General features: G+C 43.8%; 2 protein-coding genes across 10 annotated transcripts; both read right to left on the reverse strand.

The window, feature by feature from the left end:
- Positions 1-12,242: 12,242 nt before the first annotated feature.
- arl4d (ADP-ribosylation factor-like 4D) lies at positions 12,243-15,751 on the reverse strand. Its single transcript, XM_080458989.1, has 2 exons — positions 15,626-15,751; positions 12,243-13,955 (listed from the first exon to the last, which is right to left on the reverse strand). The coding sequence occupies exon 2, from the start codon at positions 13,829-13,831 to the stop codon at positions 13,226-13,228; it is 606 nt and encodes a 201-aa protein (XP_080315115.1). The 5' UTR covers positions 13,832-13,955; positions 15,626-15,751; the 3' UTR covers positions 12,243-13,225.
- A 1,104-nt stretch (positions 15,752-16,855) lies between these two features.
- On the reverse strand, positions 16,856-21,877 carry tmem106a (transmembrane protein 106A). 9 transcript variants are annotated; one of them, XM_080462258.1, is made up of 8 exons: positions 21,691-21,877; positions 20,914-21,124; positions 20,708-20,771; positions 18,590-18,743; positions 18,262-18,402; positions 18,126-18,169; positions 17,988-18,041; positions 16,856-17,776 (listed from the first exon to the last, which is right to left on the reverse strand). In XM_080462258.1, exons 2-8 carry the CDS (start codon positions 21,044-21,046, stop codon positions 17,638-17,640), a joined length of 729 nt encoding a protein of 242 aa, XP_080318384.1. In that variant the 5' UTR covers positions 21,047-21,124; positions 21,691-21,877; the 3' UTR covers positions 16,856-17,637. The 9 variants fall into 9 exon arrangements, with proteins under 9 accessions (XP_080318384.1, XP_080318388.1, XP_080318392.1 ...); XM_080462262.1 differs by having other exon boundaries at positions 21,785-21,831; XM_080462266.1 differs by having other exon boundaries at positions 20,914-21,054; positions 21,724-21,831.
- Between the last annotated feature and the right edge of the window lie 52 nt (positions 21,878-21,929).

Consider the following 21,929-nt stretch of genomic DNA (forward strand, 5'->3'; position numbering starts at 1 on the left):
GATCTGGTTTGCTTCGCTTTACATTAGCACTTCGAGCGTTGCACAGATGGCGTGTGTGACACTTCTGTGATCTGATGTGAAGTTTCCTGATTCCTGCGACACCGCCGAGTGCTGTCGTGATTACACTTGTGGGATTATTGTGGTACTTCTCAGCAGCTGTGAGCTCATTTGGATAAAATGCGGTAAATATGTGTAAAGAAGTCCAAACAAATGCTGTCCTGAGATTGTACAGTCTCCGCTACTTTCTCTGTGTTTGATTTTGACGTTTTGGGTCCTTTTTCGCGCTTAACTTCAAATCGAAATGAATGAAAGTTCAAGCCTGTAAAGCAGAAGTGTCAAACATAAGGCTCGTGGGTCAGAACCGGCCCGCAAGAGGCTCCAATCCGGCAAAACCAGCAAGCAAATGGTAGAACCGTCAAAGAAAACATTGATGTTTTAATACATTTCTTCAGAGTGACGGACACAACACTACACTGAGACCCGAGATGCGATGTCAGTGAAAGATGGCAAACTGGCATTACCTCAACACCATGCTGTTAGGGTGAGTTTGTTAAAACACCAATAATGCAACATTTTCTGGGACATTTCACTGTATTTTGCATTAGAAGGTATCAACAAACTTGGCTTTATGTTGAGATTTCAGTAGTAACTGTTTACGTATTGACACTGTTTAACCTACAAGCCATGTCTGCTGTTCACTAGGTGGCAGTGTTGAGTCCGTTTTGGTCCTTCAGCTCCTCTTTTTGCTTGATAGTTTGTCCAGATTATCTCCAGTGGGTCAATAATATGAACCTGCTCATTGATTAGAGTCTCTATACACCCTCTTGTGGTGCAAATTGGTATTGCAAGATTGAACAGGCTCGAAAAGTTGCAAATGGGACCGATTTTGGTGGATGAACCAGCAGACCATCACAAAAGAGTCTTTATATAACATGCTGCACATTCAGATTTAATCAGATTACTGTCTATGATCAACCAACCTCGTCACTTTACTGGCTGGTTCATATTAAACGGTCGTCATGGGGTTTCTTCGCAGCTTCATGAGGACTGTTTTCTTTAAATTATTCACTGCATGCATTAAAGGAACCAAGAGGAAAAACACGGCGCTGCAGTGTTTGCAGGTCCTGCACCAGAGTTGGAGACGTTATGGCGTTTGAGAGATTAACGGTAAAATAGAAATGCGGCAGAAAATTCATCCTTTACTGTCTTAAAAACACGTTAACTGTTAATTAAACAGCCCCTGTGAGTTTACATTATTGAACAATTAAGATCTTTAATGGTAATTATTGATCGTCAGACGCCTTCTTAAGGTTTTTTGAGGCGGAGTTGTCGTTAGCACTATTTACATCTGAACTTTTCCTATTTTCTTTCAACGTTATCACAGTTTTTATTCCTTCAGCTATTATTCTCCCATATGAATCTCATTGTTTTCTTTATTTGCTTATTTGTGACTGATTGGTGGATGGTTGTGAACCAAGATGCTTCGTGTTTTGTTTATTTGTTTTTTTTTACTAAATGTTTAATTCATTATGCAGGGTAATAACTTTAAATTCCAACATGTGTAAAAATGACCAAGGAACTATTCCTGCATTTTAGATATTCCTTCAATCACGTCAAAAAAATTGTCGTTTTACACCCCAGGATGGGACATACTGTGTGTGTGTGTGAGCGCCTGTAACTGTATCCTCCGCTGTGTGTGTGTGTGTGTGTGTGAAACTGTGGATGGAGCATCTTCCCCACGTGTCGGCCGGCCTGCACGGACCAGCAGTCGTCCCACAGACACGTGAGGAGCTGAGGGGCTCTTTACGCCGCAGCTGACACACAGGAGGTGGGAATGCCTCTTTGCACCTGGAAATGTGTGTAAATGTGTGAAAATAAATGTTCTCTTGGCAGGTGCATGTGTTTGTCTCTCTTCTGGACTCTGACAGCTGCAGTGAAGCCGAGCCGCTGCAGCCCGCCATGTTGCCTGTTTTTTGTAATTGTTGCTGTAAACTGGGATCTTGGGCATCAAAGTCTTGTTTCCATGGGCTCCACTCTTCGGTCTCAAAGCAAAAACAGTTCGTTGTCACTTGCAGCGGAGCCGCAGTCGAGAGGATGTTGCTTTTACCTGCTTCTACTTCTTTTCACCTGTGAATAGAAAATCAGATTTCTATCTGAGTCCGGTTGTTGTATTCCTCTTATTCACTATGTTTCCAGCTAATGTCTCAGTAATGAATGGAATCCTACTTTGATGGAATCATTACATCCAAGTCAAATGAAACGCTGTAATCTCAAGTTCTCTCCATTCCTTTCAATGCATTTTGCCCTTGACAGAAGTTATTCAGTCGCATTCAGCCGCTGCCTGAGGTGCTTTTGTTTTTTTTTGTTCCTCTTTTTTCTCTCTTAACTTTCCTTCCGTCTGTAAAAGACAAAAGTTCCTAATCTGAGGATCCGTTTAAGTCAATGGATTCTGCACAGTTACAGATCATTGGATGCTCCATTTAGGGTGATTTAAAACCTGCACCATGGGACAGATTTGAGGATTCTGGTTTCCCATTTACTCTCCTCCCTTCTCTGCTGAACGCTCACTGCTCATGTTTCCACTCTTCTCGTGCTCACCATTGTAAAATGCATAAATAGAGCTCAACAGAGTGGAATAAAAAAAATTATATAATTCACCATGTGAGAGGAAATGGGTGAGCGTTGTCTTCATTTCCCAGCACGCATTGAAGAGAATAGAGTGGAAATCTACTGTTGTTCTAACTGACATTGACTATAAGATCAGGCTGTTGACTCCAGATAATCACAAAATGAAGTGCAGATATTTTCATTCTTATTTAGCAAAAGACCTGATTCCACCTGCAGGTTTTCCATTAACTCACACAGTGAATGCAAAAAAGGCCATTTTTTTCAATTTTATGCCAAAGTGCTGGAGCATAAAATGAATCTATTTCACCTGCTTGACTCTGATCATGTTTTAATAACTTGGCCGGGACGCGCGGCGCGCTAGCATCCATTAGCTCTCCTGTCTAGACGGGACTTAAGGCGATTGACCCGCTGGTCTCATCCTGGCTGCACTCCCGGTTTGAGGTCCGTCTAACGGGATTAAAGCAGCATTTTTGCCTGTGTCACCTACGAGCGCAGGGCCTCATGGGATGCGGTGACCTGCAATGACGTCCCGGGTGTGCAGACATGTCGTGTCGGACCTGCAGCAGAATGAGGTCTCCGTTATTTATCTATTCTCAACTTTGAGCAGAATGTCATGAAATGTCCCACCGAAAACAGAAGAGCACTTGTGATGTGTCTGATTTGTTGTGCAAGTTACAGAAGAGAAGACCTACAACAGCAGAACTTAGAAAATGGTTCAGGATTATTTAAATATCAGCATTATCGTCTCTTGTCTAGGTCCTGAATTGAAACTGGCAGCTGTTTCCATGAAAGTGGAAAAATGATCAGTCAAGCTTTGTATTTAACAGCATGTTGTAAACAAAAGCAAGGTAGCATACACAAGAAAAACACAGTAACAAAGATTGAAAAAGTATAATACAATTATAATAATAATAATAATAATAGTTGTTGTTGTTGTTTTTATTTTGAAGGTGCCTTTCTCAGCAAGTCAAGGACACCATACAATTTACAACACTGCATTAAACATATCTAGACACAATGGTGAAATACTAAGGCTTTTATTGACATGAAAAAAGATTAAAACAAAGATAAGATAAATTGAAATGGTAAAACGCTGAAACAAGGTATTAGTGTAAAATGTTACTAATAATCAATAAAGCCTACTTAGATCGAGTCAGGCAAATAGTAAAAACATGTGTAAGAGATCAATACAGAGAATAAATAAATAAGATTATTTCCATTTGGGTTTAATATAAATGAACAAGAACTGTTAAAAAAAAGTAGAAAAGTTGAAAAGAAGGAGCAGCAGAAAGACTGAGATCAGTCATTCAACTGTATAAATGCACATTCTCATGCAAGACTGCAACAATAAGAAAAAACAAAAAACAGTAATTCCAGTTTCATGAATGACGACATCTTCTGTTATTTTCGAGGTTGTCTCTGAGCTCCGGCCAACTTCAGACCCTCAAACAGAGAAATCTTTCACGGAATAAAACCAAAAACAAACAACAGATGAAACCCGATGAACAAACAGGCCTCGTTTAGGACGTCGAGCCCCAAATACCAGATCTGGTGCGCATGACTTCCCGTTCACCGGCCTGGTCCAGATTCACAGTTTCCAGTTGAGCAAACGTGCACGAACGTGTCTGAATCTCATCTTCATGTTGAACTTCCATCGATAAACTCTACATTATTTAGTTGTTTTTTTCCTGGATTCTAATAACTGAGATGTTTTCTTTAGATGAGTGCTTATGATGCTGAATAAAATGAATGCTTTGTCAGCTGTAAACACCAAAGAGATCATGCAAACTCCACCAACACTTCGGCTTGCTCGTGTGGATTTGTGGGGTTTCTCTGTCTAAAGCACCTAGAAAGGACTGTGTTGTGTGTGGTGTTGCATAAATAAAGTTGAATTGAATTGAATTGAACATAGAAAAGGCGCACAGGGCAAGTTGGAAGACACGATATAAATGAATGAATGAAGTTTACAACAAACGTTATAATAAACATCAAAAACAAGTGTTCAAATGGCATTAAATGGAAGTGACATTCCTCATATTTACCTCCTGAAATGTATAATGATATTACATTTTTACATTATTCGAATCCAATTATTCACCTACAGCCACTAAATAGGTTCACTTTTCCTTTAGAATTAAATCTCCCTCTATTCATTTGTATATTAACGGGATTTTTTTTATTTATTTTTTTGCTTTGAGCAAAATGAATGCATATCCTATGAAACCATGCACGCACAGGGAGCCCATGCAAACTGCACGCAGACGGCACCTGAGCCTGGAATCACAGCGGGGTCTTCTATCTATGAGCTGACAGGTGTGACCACTGCGTCACGATGACGCTGCAGCAAAGAGTGAAATTGAAAAAATGAAAGATGGAAACTCTGGAGGTTTGTTGTTAGAAAATAAAATTTTGATCTTAAATTGAGAACGAGAACCGTTTTCTAGGCCACTGAAAACATTTGTGTGAATCTGAAAACTCGCAGTTCTCTGATGCAGAGTTCTGCACGACCTTTCACCATCGAGCAGAGAGCGCAAAACCTTCCCAGCACGGACACTCGGCTCACGTGCCGTCTCGCTCGCACGTGCTCTTCCTGTCTTCGCAAACGCACAAAAACAAAAGCCCGAACCGCTCCCAGATGGGAGGCGAGAGGCTGGAAATGGGGCTCTCGCCCTGCTTGGAGGTCCGGTCCTGCTCCCCCGGGCAGGACGTAAAACAAACATGCACAAGGGTGTGTGTGTGTGTGTGTGTGTGTGTGTGTGTGTGTGTGTGTGTGTGTGTGTGTGTGTGTGTGTGTGTGTGAGTGTGTGTGTGTGTGTGTGTTTGTGTGTGTTTGAGTCGTCTCTTCTTCACGCACAGCTGCGCTTCACTGGATCCGCAAGCCTGAGGCCTGTTTTCTCAACCACGTTTTCAAGTGAAAACGCCAAACTTCCGTTGTGGCTGTTTACGATCCGTCATCGTGTAACTTGGGAAAACACGACTTCCTGGAAACGTCCAGGCTCATTCAGTCACTCGGAAAAATTGATCTAACCTCATCGTCTGGTCATACGAGTGTCTGTGTGCTTGATTGCGTGCGCATGTGCGTGTGGTGTCGTGACAAAAACAAACAACAGCGCCTACTAGTGACTCAACGTGAAAACGACATAGTTTGTGTGTCTGCCGTTGCCGTGGAAACGCAAAACTTATCGAGAACAAAAATGATGCAATTTCACTTCAAACATTGTTGTGTAAACAGGGCTGAAAACTGCACATTTTCCCAAAATGTATACGATATCAGTGAGACTCCAGCTGATTACAACAAGGTTCTCAATAAAATAATTAAAATTTACAGTGTAAATGCTGCGATTCGTTATGATTTCTTTACTTAGTTCTTCGGTTGAAATATAAAAGCACAACTATCATTCACAATCATGCCTTTTGAAAATAAACTATGCACAAAAAAGACATTTCGGTTTGCTCAAACCTGGGATTGCTCATAATTGAAATCCCAGGTTGTTGTTTTTTTCCAGTGCATGCAGTTGTGGGATGAGCGCCAGACGTGAGCTTATGAAAAATTCGCCACACCTTCTCAGCCTTTAATGTTTATTTCAGGTTTGAAAGGCGTCCAGCGTGCTCGTGATGTCCTCCCCGAGCCGCGGCTGCTCGTTGTTTTGCTGCTCTGAGTCACATTCCACTGCTCCTTTAACGGCACCAATTATTTATGTCTCCTCAGTCACATTAAATCATCCTGCAGCAGTGAATCACGCCACACAAATCCCACGTCAGCACGCACCCGCCACCGTTCCACGACAGTGTGGTCTGCAGCTCGGGGGTTCCGTCGGGATTAGCAGGAGCTGCAGGGTGGCGGCCTCCGGGTGCTCTCCAGAACGCGCCAGATGGGTTTCTGGGTAATCCTGGCATGGGATCAGGGGGTAGACCCTGGGTATGAGGCGGTGTGGGAGTATCAAATCCACACTGGATTAACTGCCGTCACATGGAGACACAATAAAAGACATCAAGGATGCAAATTACACGTGTCCGTGTGTGTTGTGCTTTCGAATAGCTTTATCAATTTGATTCAACATACTTTCATGAATCTGTGTTGCTTTACCAAGGAGTGAACGATCAACAGAAGATACTAGAGATAACACATTATTTTTTACCGGGTGAAATCAGGGTGAAAATGGCATCATGAAACAATAGAACTGACTAGAACGGGCCTGCTCATCAGAAAATATCAACAAACCAGACACTTTCACAGCAAAATGGTGGAATTAAGGAAACATACCTTCTACTCTATTCAACCGGGGGAGGGGGGTAAAGCAGTGTAGAAGAGAAATAGATGGATTATATAAACACATTTACTGTGATCTGAAACTGCAATATCACTAATTTGGCATACAAAATGTCATCTACCATCTTTTTCTTTATTTTATCCATACTTATGGATGGATGGATGGAATGCTAATTTCTCAGTATTCTTTATTGTGTTGATGGTTTTGGGAGTACCTTGCCAGCACTAAGCCACAAATGAAAAGGTCCCTCAAGACACACCTTGCGGTACTCCATAGTCCCAAACAGTCAACTTTGAGAATGAGGTTTGCAAGTGAAAACACAAAACCTTCGTTGTATTTTGGGCACCTGATAAACGACAACAGCAAGGTGGAACTTTTCCAAAACACTCCTTCTCCATGGAAACAGAGGAACCGGACATTGTTTTCACAAACGTTGCCGTATAAACGTGAGACTTTGCTGAAACGAAAACGTGAAAACGATGCGTCTTCACTTGAAACGCTGTTGTGTAAATGGCGCCTGGTACTCTGATCTGTGAGATCCAATGTTTTGTTTAAGTTCTGTTGCTGTTTCAGCAGACAAAGTGGTTTCGACCGGCGCTGAAACTGTACCGCGACATTTGGGTGGATGGTTTCCAAAACAATGTACGCCAAACTAAGTCCAAGAAGTAACCAGCTCTGTGTAATAAGTGTACCAGCAGGGTGATTCGCCACATTTTAACAATGAAACCACTCCAAAACACCTTGCGAACCAAAAGCTGGGGTCGTTCCTTAGAAGCGGTAGCATCTCGACGCTTTGCGACTTTCACGTGGAAGCGTGAAATCGTCAGTTGAAATCGCCCACTTCCCCCTGCAGCTGAGGCAGTTACAGAAAAGCTTGAGTAGAAAGTTTTAATCAGAGTCAACATGGTCCTCGTGGCTCCCCGGGTGGTAATAAATCATCCTCGGCTCAGTCTGCAGGGAAGCAGGCGTGTATGAGAGCATGAGGAAACGCTCTCTGACGGCTCATTCTCGATCAAATGAATGAATGGACGCCGTCTGCATGCATATGCTTTGGCGAAGGTTCACGATCTGACACAAACACGGAGGAAGCCCCTCCTGCGGTGACACCACCCAGAAATACAGCCCGGGTGTGAATTTGTTCTTCATTTATAGCCCCGGGACTGAAAAGGCTTCCCTTCTAGTGCGTCCGACTCTAAATGAAGGCCGGCTGGCAGGTTTACGACCTTTCAGGGATAAAAGCTAAAGCAACTGATCCGGCTCGCCTACGCTCGCTGTCCCTGTTAAACCCTGGAGAGACCATCGGTCTGCACCACGGATCCCACTCGCCACGTCCTCTGACAGACATGTCAACAACCTGGGTTCACCAGGAGGTGCTCAGATTCCTGGTTGACTAATGTGACGGTAAATACTCAAAGTACAAAGGCCTATATCGACATCTAAACAGAGAGTTTAGAGGGAAAGAAAACAATAGGAACAGAGTGGTGATCTCGGGATTTCAGTATTGATCTGGATTTCTTGCTCTAATCTCCCTGCCCCCCCCTGTAACCTCAGCTGGATTGGACATCCAACCGCAGAAAGCAATTTGACCCCCACCGCTGCCCTCTCAGGTCACCCTTTAGCGACTGCTGGCTTCGGGTTGTCTTGGTGACGGAAAATTAAGTCTCAGGCTTGTTGGACACGTTAAGAAGGTTTGGGTTTGTGCCGACTCCCTGCTGATTTTCATCACAGGGGCTATAAAGAGACGGCGGCCCAATGCCATTGCTCCGCTGTTATCCATACGGATTATTTACGACTGCTGCTGCTGTCTGTTTACATCTCCTACACTAATGGGAATGAGCATGGGGGGGGGGGGGGTTCTGCCTGTGCTTGTTTCTAGCCATGTTAGTGGTTTGTTGGTAAAGATACATGCCAACAAATATGTTCTCTTTATTTTAGATCCACCACATCTGTAAACACCAGATTAGACCAGCCTGACTAATTGACTCAGCAATCATACTATACTGTACTATACAATACTATACTATACTATACTATAGATTTTTAATACCATTCTATATTTCTCCACATCACATGGTATTTACTATTTTAAAACTATAGTATGATGTATTGTAGCGTAACAGGGATCTATTGGCCGTGGCTCTTTATCCCCTCTATAGCTCTTTAATAATAATAATAATAATAATAATAATAATAATAATAATAATAATAATAATAATAATAATAATAATAATAATAATAATAATAATAATAATATTATTGGCTCTTTAGCATCTCTATAGTGGCTCTTTAATCTCTCAGCTCAGGGTTACAACTGTTAAAATGGTAACAACTGGTAAAAAAAAATATTGAAACTACTTAAAAGTGCTCCAGAAAATGTAGTTAAAGAACTATATAACTCTGTATGTGAACATTCAACGTGTAGGTTGGCAAACGGAAACACCCACGACCCGTCACCTGCCCTCTGCTCAGCATTTCATTGGCTCCTTCTGGTCGCTGGCTTCGCTGCCCTGCATGAAGGACAGGACTCAGAGGAAGAGGGCGACTTTTCACACTTTTTGATCAGAATTTTCAGAAAATGTTCAAATGCTGGAAAAGACTGTGTGTGAGACACATAAATATAGAATCCCTGAAAGGTCAATGGCTTTCTGATCTGAATAATTCTCCATTTGTAATTCTGACAAAATGACTGCTGAGTTCAGTCTGACGTTACAGTGTTTACTTTCTTTTCTGTGTCCCTGCCTCTGATTTCTTTGGCTCTGTACAGGGATACACCTGTCTGTGCGTGCGATCTCCCCCACCCTCCTCCAAACCCTGACACCGAATCCCCGCGGCCTCCCCCTCCTCTCCCCGGTTGTTCTTGTCAGGCACCATTATGGCCTGGAAAACTGGAGGCGTGACGGGGCGTCTGCCCAGCATGGGACAGAAACATGCAAAAGAAAAAAAAGAAGACAATGAGCATGCAGCTACCCTCCGGTCCCCTCCCCACCTCCACCTCCACCTCCACCTCCTCCTCCAGTGGAAGTCACTCAAGTGTGCAGTGTTGTGAAGGCACACCAGCAATACACTCTCTTTTACACCTTTTCTATATTGTTTCCCCCCCCCCCCCAAAAAAAAATCCCAGGATGTTTGTTTTTGGGTTGTTTTTTTTTCCTAGTGGCTGATTGATGCAACCAAATGCCCACAATGTGTCTCAGCTGCTGAGAAAAGAAAAACAAAAGACAGAACTGCATCGTGATGCTAATGTATTCAGGGACCAGCTGCTGTGTCAAGATGATTCTGCAAAAGACATCCTTGAAACTTTTAATGAGCTCACCATTGTGAATAATGGGGACGGCGAGGTCACAGAGAGTCAAGATGTTTCTGTGTGCGTGTGCGTGTGCGTGTGTGTGTGTGTGTGTGTTTATATGCAAGCAAGTGTGCCATAATATTGTGCTCTTCGAGGATGCTCAATGGGAGGCATTTGAGCGGAGAACAAGTCATTATCTCATCATGTCAATTAGGATAAATACATAGGACACACACACACACACACACACACACACACACACACACACACACACACACACACACACACACACGCATGCATGCAGGTCAAGCGCGGATAACGTGCGGATGGGAGCCGGCATTGGTTACGTAACGTATCTGAGAGGCAATTAAAGTGATCCGAGTACGGTGACAGAAATGCCACGACTCGCCTCGACCGTCATGTCAGGATGCAGCAGGGACCAGAAACTGTGACGCGATGACGCATCAGAAGTGGGGCGTTATGAAATCCACAGTGTGAGTGTGCAGAAACACCAGAATAGAGAAATAGAAAATAGCAGGTAAGGTCAACGATCGCCGGAGAAACGACCTCAGCGTCAGACGTTGCACTCAAAACATCGGGTTGTGCTTCATAATGACTTTCCAAACTGCTCAAGGTTTATGTTCAGTCTTTTCTCGGGGGGGGGGCCGCAGCGGAAAAAAAACATTGAATTAAGTTACATAACGTAGACTGCCTTTATGTTGAAGTAAAGATGCATTCATGGGTTTAATCCCTGATTTCATCAAACGTATTTGAGGTCATTGGTGACTGTAAATAAAGATGCATTTTAACTTGACATGTTGCTGTGTATAATGGGCTCTGTAACAACCGTGGCCTCGAGGGGGTGGGGGTGGGGGCGGGGGGGGGGGGGGGGGGGGGGGTCTGTCCCACCTGATGGGATCCTCAGCGTGACTCCACCGCTTCACCTCTGAACCACCACGACACTAATTGATGCAATTAGCCTGTCAGCAGTCGGCAGACTCAAAGTGGGACTCCAGCGAAATGGTTTGTGTGGTGAGGGAGAGAGAAGCGAGAAGGAGAGTCGTCATCTCCCCCCCCCCCCCACCCCCCCCAGGTCGACTTGAAACCTCCCCCTCTCCTACAATGGCCTCATTTCATGATCTGCCCAGAAATAGATTCACAGTCACAAGTCGGGGTGGGAAAACTACAAAACACAACAAGGATTTATCTATTTTTTTATTTTATTTTACCTACTTTTTCAAAACCTGAGGCAGGAAATCCTTCCAAAATCTTTTACCTGAACAAACCACTCTTCCATTCACGCATCCAAAAGATTCCAAACGGTCTAATCTCGACTCGCTTCAAGCTCTCTGTTGTCCTTTATCAACTCCCGAGGGAAATCTCTCTCTCTCGAGCTGCTAAATGCTCTGTTGTTACTGCTCAGCAGGTGGTTTACACTGTGAAACTAGAGGTTCACCCACTTTAGCTCCTTTTTCAGGTGGAAATCTTAAAGCTGCAGCCGACTAATAAGAAACTACAGATGAAAAAACCAACCTGGCCGTCTTAAAAAGATCAAACGATTTAAAGCAGGGTTCAACTTGAGATTAGAAAACGTGAAGTGCTTATTTCATGTTCTGGATTGGTTGTTAGTCAAAAATGCCTCGTCGGCACAAACATTTGCCTTTTTCATTCCAGTGTCATGAAGAACGGGAACTTTCCCAGACAGGAAAGAACACATCTGATTGCAGTCAAACTGGGAAATTCCCACTAAAAAAAGTGGTTGATTTTGGAAAGCTCCCAGAATCTAGTCTTATGTCCCTCAGTGTGCCTGCCGCTTTTGGAAAAGCCAAGATGAAGTAGTTACTGCATGCATAATACCCTTTACTTATAGCTTGTACTTGAAAAAAAACAAAAACCAAGTAAAACAATCTAGTCTAGATATTTTATCGACGGCAGACAAAAAAAGCAAATGTCTATAAATGTAGAACTACGTCTTTTCTTTTTTTTTTTTTCACCCCCTGAGCGTATTTATATGTCTCGGTTGATGTGTGTGGACTTTATAAAGCTGCACTGCAGGAAGCGGGCATGTTGCTTTTTATTGTTTCTCGTAATCTGGGAAATGGAATATTCCCAACTTCCCAGTTGCCTGAGCACAGTAGGAGTTCAGATGTATCTGCAAATGGTTTGTTTGCCTGAGTGAACATTGTAAAGCAGAAAGTATCTATGCGTTACATATAATGTATAAACTATTGCTTCATTGAAAGAGAAGATATACCGTGACAGTGACCAAAACAATGATTTGCCGGCGAGAAAGTAAATTTTTAAAAAAAGCCGATAAATGCGGAGCCCTTTTGCTGCAATGAAATCTTTTCATACGCACAGTGCTGCGGTCCACTTTCAGCACTAGAAATACAGCCAATAGAAGCTCTTTCATAACGCCAAACACTTCCTGGGGCTACATCCATTCATCTCAATGACCTACAAAGAAAAACAAACGGGCGGTTCTGTGCAGTGCTTACATTTATTCAGTGTTCACTTTACAAAAAGAAATGTACAATTTGTATAAACATTGTTGTGCTAACTGAAACTTACCCTCTGTGTCTATTCCTCCTAAATATTACAGCCGACTCTTTTTTCAAACAATTTACAAAAAAAAATTTAAAATTAAAAAAAAAAAAAAAAGAAAAAAGCCCCACAAATACATAAACCTTGAAGATGAAGAATAAATATTTTTTCAGGAAGCATCAACAGAAACAGCCATTCAGTGGGGACAGATCTGTGCAAGCGAGTGATTTTCTTCATATTTATTCATTGTTTTCTTCACCGGTCACCTGCTGCGTGGACGGAAATGAGAAATCCTTCTCGTAACAAGTGTGAAAAAGCACTTAGTGAAGACTAACTGCTATCGAGCCTTCCTCTTAATCCACAGTTTTCGGGGAGTGGTTATAATCCATTCCTCCTCACCACAACGCAGGAAGTGTGGGGAGCCGGTGTCTCGTTGGCACAAGCTGCTCTTCTCCCGTCGAGCGTCTGGACAGTGGACGAGCGTCCGGAGAGGCGCTCATCTCTTCCTGCTCCTGTTGTGCTTCACCATCTTCTTCCTCTTGAGGATCATCTCGTAGAGTTTCTCCAGGCCGGGCTGCAGGCCCCGACCGTCCACGGCGCTGCAGCTCTGCACGTGGTGCAGCGTGTGCGCGCTCAGCTCGTGCACCGACAGCAGCTTCTCCACCTCGCCGACCGTCAGGGCGGCGTCCAGGTCCTGCTTGTTGGCCAGGACCAGCACGGGGACGCCCTGGTTCTCCGAGGTGCGGGTGATCTTGTGGAGCTCCACCTTGGCCTCCTCCATGCGCTCCAGCTCGGCCGAGTCCACCACGAACACCAGGCCGTCCGTGCGCCGCGTGTAGGACTTCCAGAGCGGGCGCAGCTTGTCCTGCCCGCCCACGTCCCACACCTGGAAGTTGATGGCGCGCGACGCCCCCACCGCCACCTTGATCTTCTCGGTGTTGAAGCCCTTGGTGGGGATGGTCTTCACGAACTCCTTGAGCTTGAGCCGGTAGAGCAGCGAGGTCTTGCCGGCCGAGTCCAGGCCGATCACCACCACGTGCAGGCCCTGGAAGTGTGGCAGGAACGGCGCGTTGGGAGCCATGTCGGTCAGCTGGTTCCCCATCGTTCACACCCGCTGCTGAGGTGACAGATTCCTGGATTAAACCCCCCCCCCTCCCGCCTCTCAGTGGATTGGCATCTGTTCCAGGTCTTTGTGGCGGCTCAGGAGATCAGATGGTGAAGGAGACCTTATCAGAACACACACACACACACACACACACACACAGAGGGCCGGTTAGCACTCAATGAGAAGATAACAGGGAAGTGGTTTTTCACAGAGACCCGAGGAGGTGATGGATTCTCGGGTCATTATTTATTGTGGGTCGTTTCCTGGCACGAGGTGTGAAATGGTTATTAACCCTTTAACGGCTCATTGAAAGACTCAGGATGTGTTTACGGGACGACGGAGCCGCTTGGAAAAAAAAACAAAAACCAACACATTTCTGAGAACGGCTCCCAAAGTGGGAGCTCTTCAATACTTTCTGAAAACGCTCCGATACGACACGTGCACGCCACGGCCGCAGTAACTAGTGGCTGTGCACATGCTCAGTAGATGGACAAAGAACAGCACCAACTAGTGGTCCAGCATGAAAAGACCTCGTTTTCAGTGTTTCTGCCGTTATTGTGTAAACCCGGCATCGTTTTCAAAACGCTTCAAAACCTGATCCCCCGGGTGCATTTGAAGGATGTTTTTTTTTTTTACTTGTACAAACCTTGAACAAGCCTCCACATTTCTTCCGGGATCACAGGATCCCTTTGTTTCATTCACTTTCGCCGTCTGTGCTGATAATGCCTCCAACAAGTATCCAGTCGTGTTATCTATGTGTGGCATCAACGTACCTTTGTTGAAGACAAAGGAGAGGAACTGGTTCCTTTGAAATACTTGAGTATGAAGTCAGAGTCTGAAACCCGTTTCCATTGAAATGCACTTTTGGCCGAGGCGAGTACTCACTCGGGAGAAGTACGGTGCGACGCATAACTTACAGATCTCCTCACGTTACATTGAATTTAAGCCCCAAAGTATGCTCTTGTGTACAAATGAGGTTAACTTACAGCTCAGATTGAGGGTTTTGGATTTCTAAGTGCGATAAACTTTCTCAAAGTGATAAACTTTCCTCTGCCGAATCTCAAAGGCTTTAAAGGCTGTTCAGATACAATGTGAAATGGATTGAAATGAATTGTTCTTCTTATAGACTAAATGCACTTAGTGGAATTGAATGCAAAACTGAAATAATTCAATGTTTTATAATGTGGATTCCCAACACTGACGGAGGCTCATTCTATTAAGAAATGAACAACACGACCTGACCAGCTCCCATTCATGTTGACTCCCAAAGTAATCAAAGTGATTAAAACAATCCATCCTATGTTTCGTCTAATTCTTAAAACAATAAACGTCGGAGCCACGTTACAGAGCCAAACAACAGTTAATTGGGTGTCTGGGGTTATGCAGTTTCTTATTTGCCCGGGCTTAATCCTCTTAAGGCTGCTAAACCTGAAAGGCTTTTCCAGATTTCCATGCAGGGACGGATAACATGCATGAGCACTGCTGCTGCAGCACTAATCCAGCTGATATCCATCACACACGATCCCTCCGCAATGTTTACAGCGGAGACCGGGGAAATGTTCCCACTGCCTGCAAAGACACGACAACCTCTCCAACTGATATTTTGTTTGTTTCTTCTTCTTTTTTTTTTTTTTTAACAACTTGATTGGGTGGAGATGCAGATTAATGACATAACTTCCGCGGAAAGGGTCGTCTTAATGGATGGACTGCACAAATAGCAGGATGCGGCGTCTGCGCAGGGGAGGAAATAGAAATGCGTGATGCTGAGAACTTGTGTGAAAAGGTTCTTACCTCTGAGATGTGCTACGCAGATCATCATACACTGGAGGTGAACGGAGCCATGGTTGGAAGCGGATTCCTGTATTCCTCTCTGTCGTCTTCCTATGTCCTCCTCTGCTTCTCTCTGTCCTCCTCTGCTCCTCCCCTCTCTCTCTCTCTCGCTCTCTCTCTCTCTCTCTCTCTCTCTCTCTCTCCCCGTACCGTCTGACGTCACCGCGCTTCCCCCCACCCCCTGCTGGCGGAGCCTCGCAACTGCAGCGTGTTTAAAACGCCACAAAACCATCTTCTTGCACTGTGGAAAGTTGATCTAAACACACAAGAAAGGTTGAGACACAACAGTCCTGCAGGTACACGATGAAAAGGTTTAGTCTTTGTTTATCTATTTCATTCATTGTAAAAAAAAAAAAAAACAACTTTGAACTTTTAATCATTTCCACTGAAAATCCAAACCAAACAGCAAAAAAAAAAATAAAAATCAAGCAAAATTACGATGAAGTCAGAGAGTCATAGACATAGCCACTCTAGTTTATATCAGTTATATATCTTATATTCCTTTAAATCTTATTTGGTGGCTTATGGTGAAATTGGCTCTTTTCTTCATAAAGGCTGAAGACACCTCGATGTTTGTCCCGGGAGGACCTGGTCATGCCACAGTGAAACATGTTGAAACATGTGCTTTACATGTGCCAGCATTGGTTAGTTGGTTGGTTAGTTGGTTAACAGGATAACTCAAAAACCTGTGTAAGGCTAACCGATAACGAGACTTGAAAGAAGTGATTGAATTTTTTGGTGACATGTGAAAATGTCCTGTCTGGTGGAGGTATGACCTCTTCTTCTGTGGTCTGGCTCTCAGCTTGGGAACATCCTCTTCGGCGGCCTTCGGGCGCGTATCAAAGACAAAGCTTTCCATCCTAAAGTCCGCTCAGCCTGATTCGTCCGCTGAAATCTACTCCACATAATCTTAGCAGAGTCCTGCAGACACAGACGGTCCATTTCAGTTCACCGAACATCAAAAATAATACATTCGATGTCCTGTAGCCTCAGTGCACAGCCCCGTTTGCTCCCGGTGTCATTCTGGAGCAAGGCTTTGGCTCCACCTTGTGTATATTGAGCTTGCAGATTAAGAACTCATACTCATGTGACGACCTCTAGTACAAACCAGTAAGAGCTCCTGTTACCCTGTTATGTTGAAGAAACGTGTCAAACATGCATAAATAAAAAGCACATTGAAATTGACTCATGTAGAAGAAAGGCACTGTTTTATTGATCAACGGGATTAAAAACAAGTTTGCAAAGTGCTCCACATCAGATAGAACTTTCATTTCACAGCAATCGCTGATATTTCACGAGCGTAGATAAGCTGAGGTCCTGTACAGCAGCAGAGTGGAGCTCAGTAAAGTTCACCAGGTTAGATAACCACAACAAGTCTAGAATTGGTGCGATGAGGTATGTTTTAAAGATGTTCCCCCTTTATGAGCTTCTGAGTTTTCACTCCCTCACCTCACTAATGCTGTTATGAGATGAACTGTGGGATTTGCTGCAATCGGCTGCTCATTTCTGTGTGAATCAATCGGGAAGAGCAGTTCCTTTATAGGAAAATGTAATAGAATCTTTTCATAATTTTGCACCATTTTAGATGTATTATAATGAATTCAGTTCTAAAATATGTTTATAAGATAAAGGGACAGTTTTACACTCCTATTATTTGTTTAAATCCTGATTTCTTGCCATATATTAGGATAAAATGCTGCTCCCTGACCCCCTCACACTGTTCCTGCTGCTGCCGTACACTTTGTGGTGGAGCAAAAGCGATCAATCTATCTCTTCTTCACTGCATTTGCACTTCATGCAAATATAATTGTGCAACTGCATCAGAAATATCACAAATTCTGATTTCACATATGAAACAATAAAGTGCATGTCAAGGTTTTATGCTGCTTCTTCACAGATTCACATGACGAACTTTGGCATGAAGAAGACAGCCTCAGTGTTCAGAAGATCAAATCCATCCACTCGTCCAGACCTCATGTAAAGAAGAAGGTGCGTCTTCCTTTGCTTCCCACTGGGTGGGGGAGAGTTGAATTGGTGCCACAGTCGATGTACTCGAATGCTTCCAGTGAAAGCTGCTCCGAGTGGGCCAGATAGGAGATGTTCATGGTCATTCTGCCAAAACAGACATGAATTTAATCCACATTATCAATTCATTCTTCAGTGTCAAGAGCTTTCTATACCAGGTCGTAGTCTCCAGTGGTGTCAACAGAATATTGCTGATGAATGATGTTATACATACAGGGGGTATCTATCAAACACATATTAGTTCAGATATATCCCCATTACATCTTGAGTAGGTACAGTAGTTCAGATGGAAACTCACTGCAGCTGCAGGAATAACATGTGAATCTTGATGGAGCTCGACTTGCAGTAGGTCCTGAAACAAAGACGTCAGACCCTTTTAACAGTGATGTTTGTGTCTTGTCCTTTTTAATCTGAAAAAAGTGTTGCATTGACTTACGTCAGGCCTTTATCTGTGATCGAGAGGTCACTTTGAACGACGTACTGTGAAAAGCGCGATTCGAAAAGGTTAAAAAAAATAAATAAAATGCCTTCCGAATACATGAAGTGTGCATTTCCTTTTTCATATAACCCACAGATTTCTTGGACCTGGACTGGATGGCGGTCATGTTGCATAGCTTGTTCTTGCCCACGATGTTGTTAGCGACCAGCGCTTGAATGTTAAATTCCACAATCTGAACAGGGACAAAGTTCTGGTTGGTGACCTCCACGAGATTCTAGAATGAAAGAATAAAAAAAGAAAAAAGAAATACATACAGCTTTGCAACGACATACTTTCCCATCATTAAAAACACTTTGAGGAACTTTGACCGTCGCAAAACTGCAGAACGGCAGAAGAGAGTCATGTGAGTGAAGCTGTAAAGGCACTGAACTGCGCGCACTCTCGTCGTCGCCTCCACTTACCGTGACCTCGATTTCAACTGTACCGGGCGGGAAGAAGACCAGAACTGACAGCACAGACACCGGCGTCAGGCTGACACTGCGAGGGAAGAAGAAGAAGAGGATGGTGCAGCAGAGGAGGAGACACACCACCATGGAGACGAACACATACAGCTTCCTGGATAACAAAAAAACAAAAAACAAAGAATCTATGTGATGTAGAAATATAGAGAAAAATTAAATGTTTTAAAATCTAGACAACTCATTGCAATTCCTGATTTATCCACTGGAGGCGATATTACACGTCACCAAGAACTGAACACGCGTCAGTGTTTCAAAGTTTGTTTGCAAGTTGTCACGGAAGCAGATGAATTTATGTGGAAAAACAGAACAACAATTTTCAAGTACTTTAATTTCTGTTAAAAATATATGCTTCATGTTTAGAAGTAGCAAAGAGAAAAAGTCCTGCTTCAGTTGCACTCTGGGGGGCAGTGTTGAGCCAGTGTGGCATATTACAATCGCGGTGTTATAAGAAGACCTTCAGCCATTGTGGAGTTAATGTTTCTTCTTCCTGCTTCTTGGAGTGGCTCAATACACCATCTTCTGGACCAAACTTGTACTACAACGCTAAACGGGTTAGCAGGAGTCGTAAAGGGGGGTTGGTTTTGGTCAATGACCTGCGGTTGTTTCATCAATTATTTGACGATATATTAATTCTAACATAGTACGTGCAAGAAACTGCATCTTGGAGCAAAAAAACAAAACACGTTTGATGGTTGAGGCTGATGCTCTGTTTACATGGCAACATTTCAAGTTATAGCGTTTGACACTTTTACATTTCCATGGCAACGTTTTGAACATGATGTCCATTTACACAGAAAAGGATGTAGTTCACATGTTTGGCCTCGAGTTGTTTGTTTTTGTAATCAAACCACAGAAAAACTGTTTACTAGGAACGGTTGTGTCCATGCGCAGAAGCAGCGTTTCAGAAAATTCGTGTTTTCCCCCGTTTCCACAGCGATAGAGCCCGAGCATTTTCAAAAAGTCCCACCTTTCAAAACGTTCTGTTTTTAGTGGCTCCAAGCACCACTGTCATGTCAACGAACACAGAAAAGTAATCCCCCCCCCCTAACCCTTGTTTTGAAAACGGGTTCCAGAGTGGAGAAATTCGAAAACGGCGCCTTCTAAGTCTTCTATGTGTGGTCGGACAAAACACATATTAGCTGAAAACGATGACGTCGTTGCCCCACCTCTTGACCCAATGACCCCCCCCCCCCCCCAACCTTCTACGCGACGTCACTTAACAACAACAATGGCGGACTACCTGCTCCAGATGGCGCTGCAGGAGCTACTGATGCTAGTCGCTTTAATAAGGCCACATGTTGGATTTCTCCAATTTGAGGTTTTGTTGGTTTTCGTGCTCTGTGTCTTCTTCTCTGTTTTTGGTGTATTTCTGTGGCAGCGTTAAGCGTAAGCTTCATGCCGCTGATACTTAGGTAATGCTTTCAGGTGCATCGTAACTCTCTTTTTCTTTTTTTCCTTTTTAAATTTATTTATTTTCAATAGTCCAGAAATAGTAGCCAGCTGTAGCTGGCTACTAGTGTGGACTGAATGGGTGGCAACAATGGGGAACTGCCAGTATTCTGAGGGTAATAGCGCGCAGCAGCATATTGGAAAAAGTTAATTTTTGGAACTGTGAATTTAGTTCAAAATGTCGAATTATGAACTATGAACTGAACTAGTTCATTTCTTAAATTTGTGAACTGAACCTTGAACTAGTTCATGTAGAAGCTGAACTTTCCCACCACTGGAGTTAGCATTAGCATTAGCATGTCAGCCACATGAGTGGGCGGGGTTCGTGAACTTCCGCGGGCTGGAGGCGGCGGACACGAAAGCCGTGACGGCAACATTGTTCCCGGGGGAAAAAGCAGCGGGAGGCTTTCTCAGGAGAAACAAACTATCCAAAAGGTGAACAGTTTCATGCTTTGTCTCAAAGTTGAAGGTTGAAAATTCGAGCCGACGCTGCTTCACCGACTCACACGCACACACACACACACACACACACACACACACACACACACACACACACACACACACACACACACACACACACACACACACACACACACAGACGCTGCTTACGTGCGTCTCGGTTTCAGCCTCACGTCGTTACACGGGATCACAGCCACCAGCTGGTCTTCATGGCCTGCGAGCAAACAGGGAAAACACGGAGGTCATGTGTCTTCCTCAGTTTCTGACCGGAAAGTAAAAGTTGTGGAATGAGGAACAGGCGCCGAGTCAAAGGAGTTGAAATAGTCCAGACGTTTGAAAACAGAAGCATAAGCAACCTCTGGGGATTTTCCCGGTGCCTCGACATGTGGGGCAGGTGTCTCCGTTCATGGACCCGTACGGCGGAAAGGACCTCAAGGTCCTGGACGTCTCCGTCCTGCCGGTCAGACCTGGATCCTCTGCTCCGTCCATGGCGCTTTCTTATTGGAGAACATCCAAGAACTGAAGAGAACCAGGAGTGTCTCTCCGGTCATGTACTGCACCTCCTGCCTGTAAACAACCAATAATAATCTGGAACAGAGCAGAGTCCACAGAGTGACAGGAACACTCCCCTCACGGCCTTTTAATGAGTTCATAAGGAACCCGTGGCTCTGGAGCTTCGTGTGGTCCCTCCACAGTGTCTCAACCATAGGTTCTCAAAGTGCGAATGATTTACACTTGTCAGTTTTAAAGTACTAAAAGAGTTAGAATTACTCAAATAAATAAATAAAACTGATGAAATCCCTGAAAAGTAGTAAAAAGTTAAAATTTGTTCAAAGATTTTTTTATTGATTCTTAAGTCGTACAATATATAGTGTTACATGAAGTAGAAGCTATTGTGCCAGCCCCAAATATGAACGTACGTGACAAGTTCAGAAGAGAGTGACCGTGGTTTGTTCATTATTCCTCAGAATAAAAAGAAATCCCGACTCAAGGACTTAATATCTTCTGCGATTGTTTAAAAAAAAAAAAATTTAAAATGCACTTTCATTTCTATTATAAGAGAATCTATAATCCAGCTGCAAGCCGGGTTAAACCAGTTAACACTCTTCAAGGTTCGAACCATCTGTTCTTACCCGTTTTTAATGAGTTTTCCCTCCAAAATTCACCTGAAGACGAAGTAAACTCCTAAAGGTTTAGTCCGCTGTGTGAAAGGCAAAACACACTCACACGCACACACATTTCCTCCCTACAGCAGCTCACTTCCTTCAGAGTGTGAGGGGGGGAAATGACTTTACTGTAGCTTTAGTCTCTTCATGCAGGGGCGGATTCAGCAGCTCCGAGGTCTCGGGGCAGAGTCATGATGTTCCCCCCT

Source organism: Lipophrys pholis (assembly GCF_963383615.2).
Source record: "Lipophrys pholis genome assembly, chromosome: 1".
Classification (NCBI taxonomy): domain Eukaryota; kingdom Metazoa; phylum Chordata; class Actinopteri; order Blenniiformes; family Blenniidae; genus Lipophrys; species Lipophrys pholis.

What these genes read in the sequence shown, in the direction of transcription:
- arl4d (XM_080458989.1), bottom strand. Translation starts at nt 13,831, where the DNA reads ATGGGGAACCAGCTGACCGACATGGCTCCCAACGCGCCGTTCCTGCCA.
- tmem106a (XM_080462258.1), bottom strand. Translation starts at nt 21,046, where the DNA reads ATGGACGGAGCAGAGGATCCAGGTCTGACCGGCAGGACGGAGACGTCC. An exon ending in CACCGGGAAAATCCCCAGAG is followed by an intron (nt 20,772 to 20,913) that starts GTTGCTTATGCT and finishes GTTTGCTCGCAG; the next exon opens with GCCATGAAGACCAGCTGGTG. An exon ending in ATCACAGATAAAGGCCTGAC is followed by an intron (nt 18,042 to 18,125) that starts GTAAGTCAATGC and finishes TCTTTGTTTCAG; the next exon opens with GACCTACTGCAAGTCGAGCT.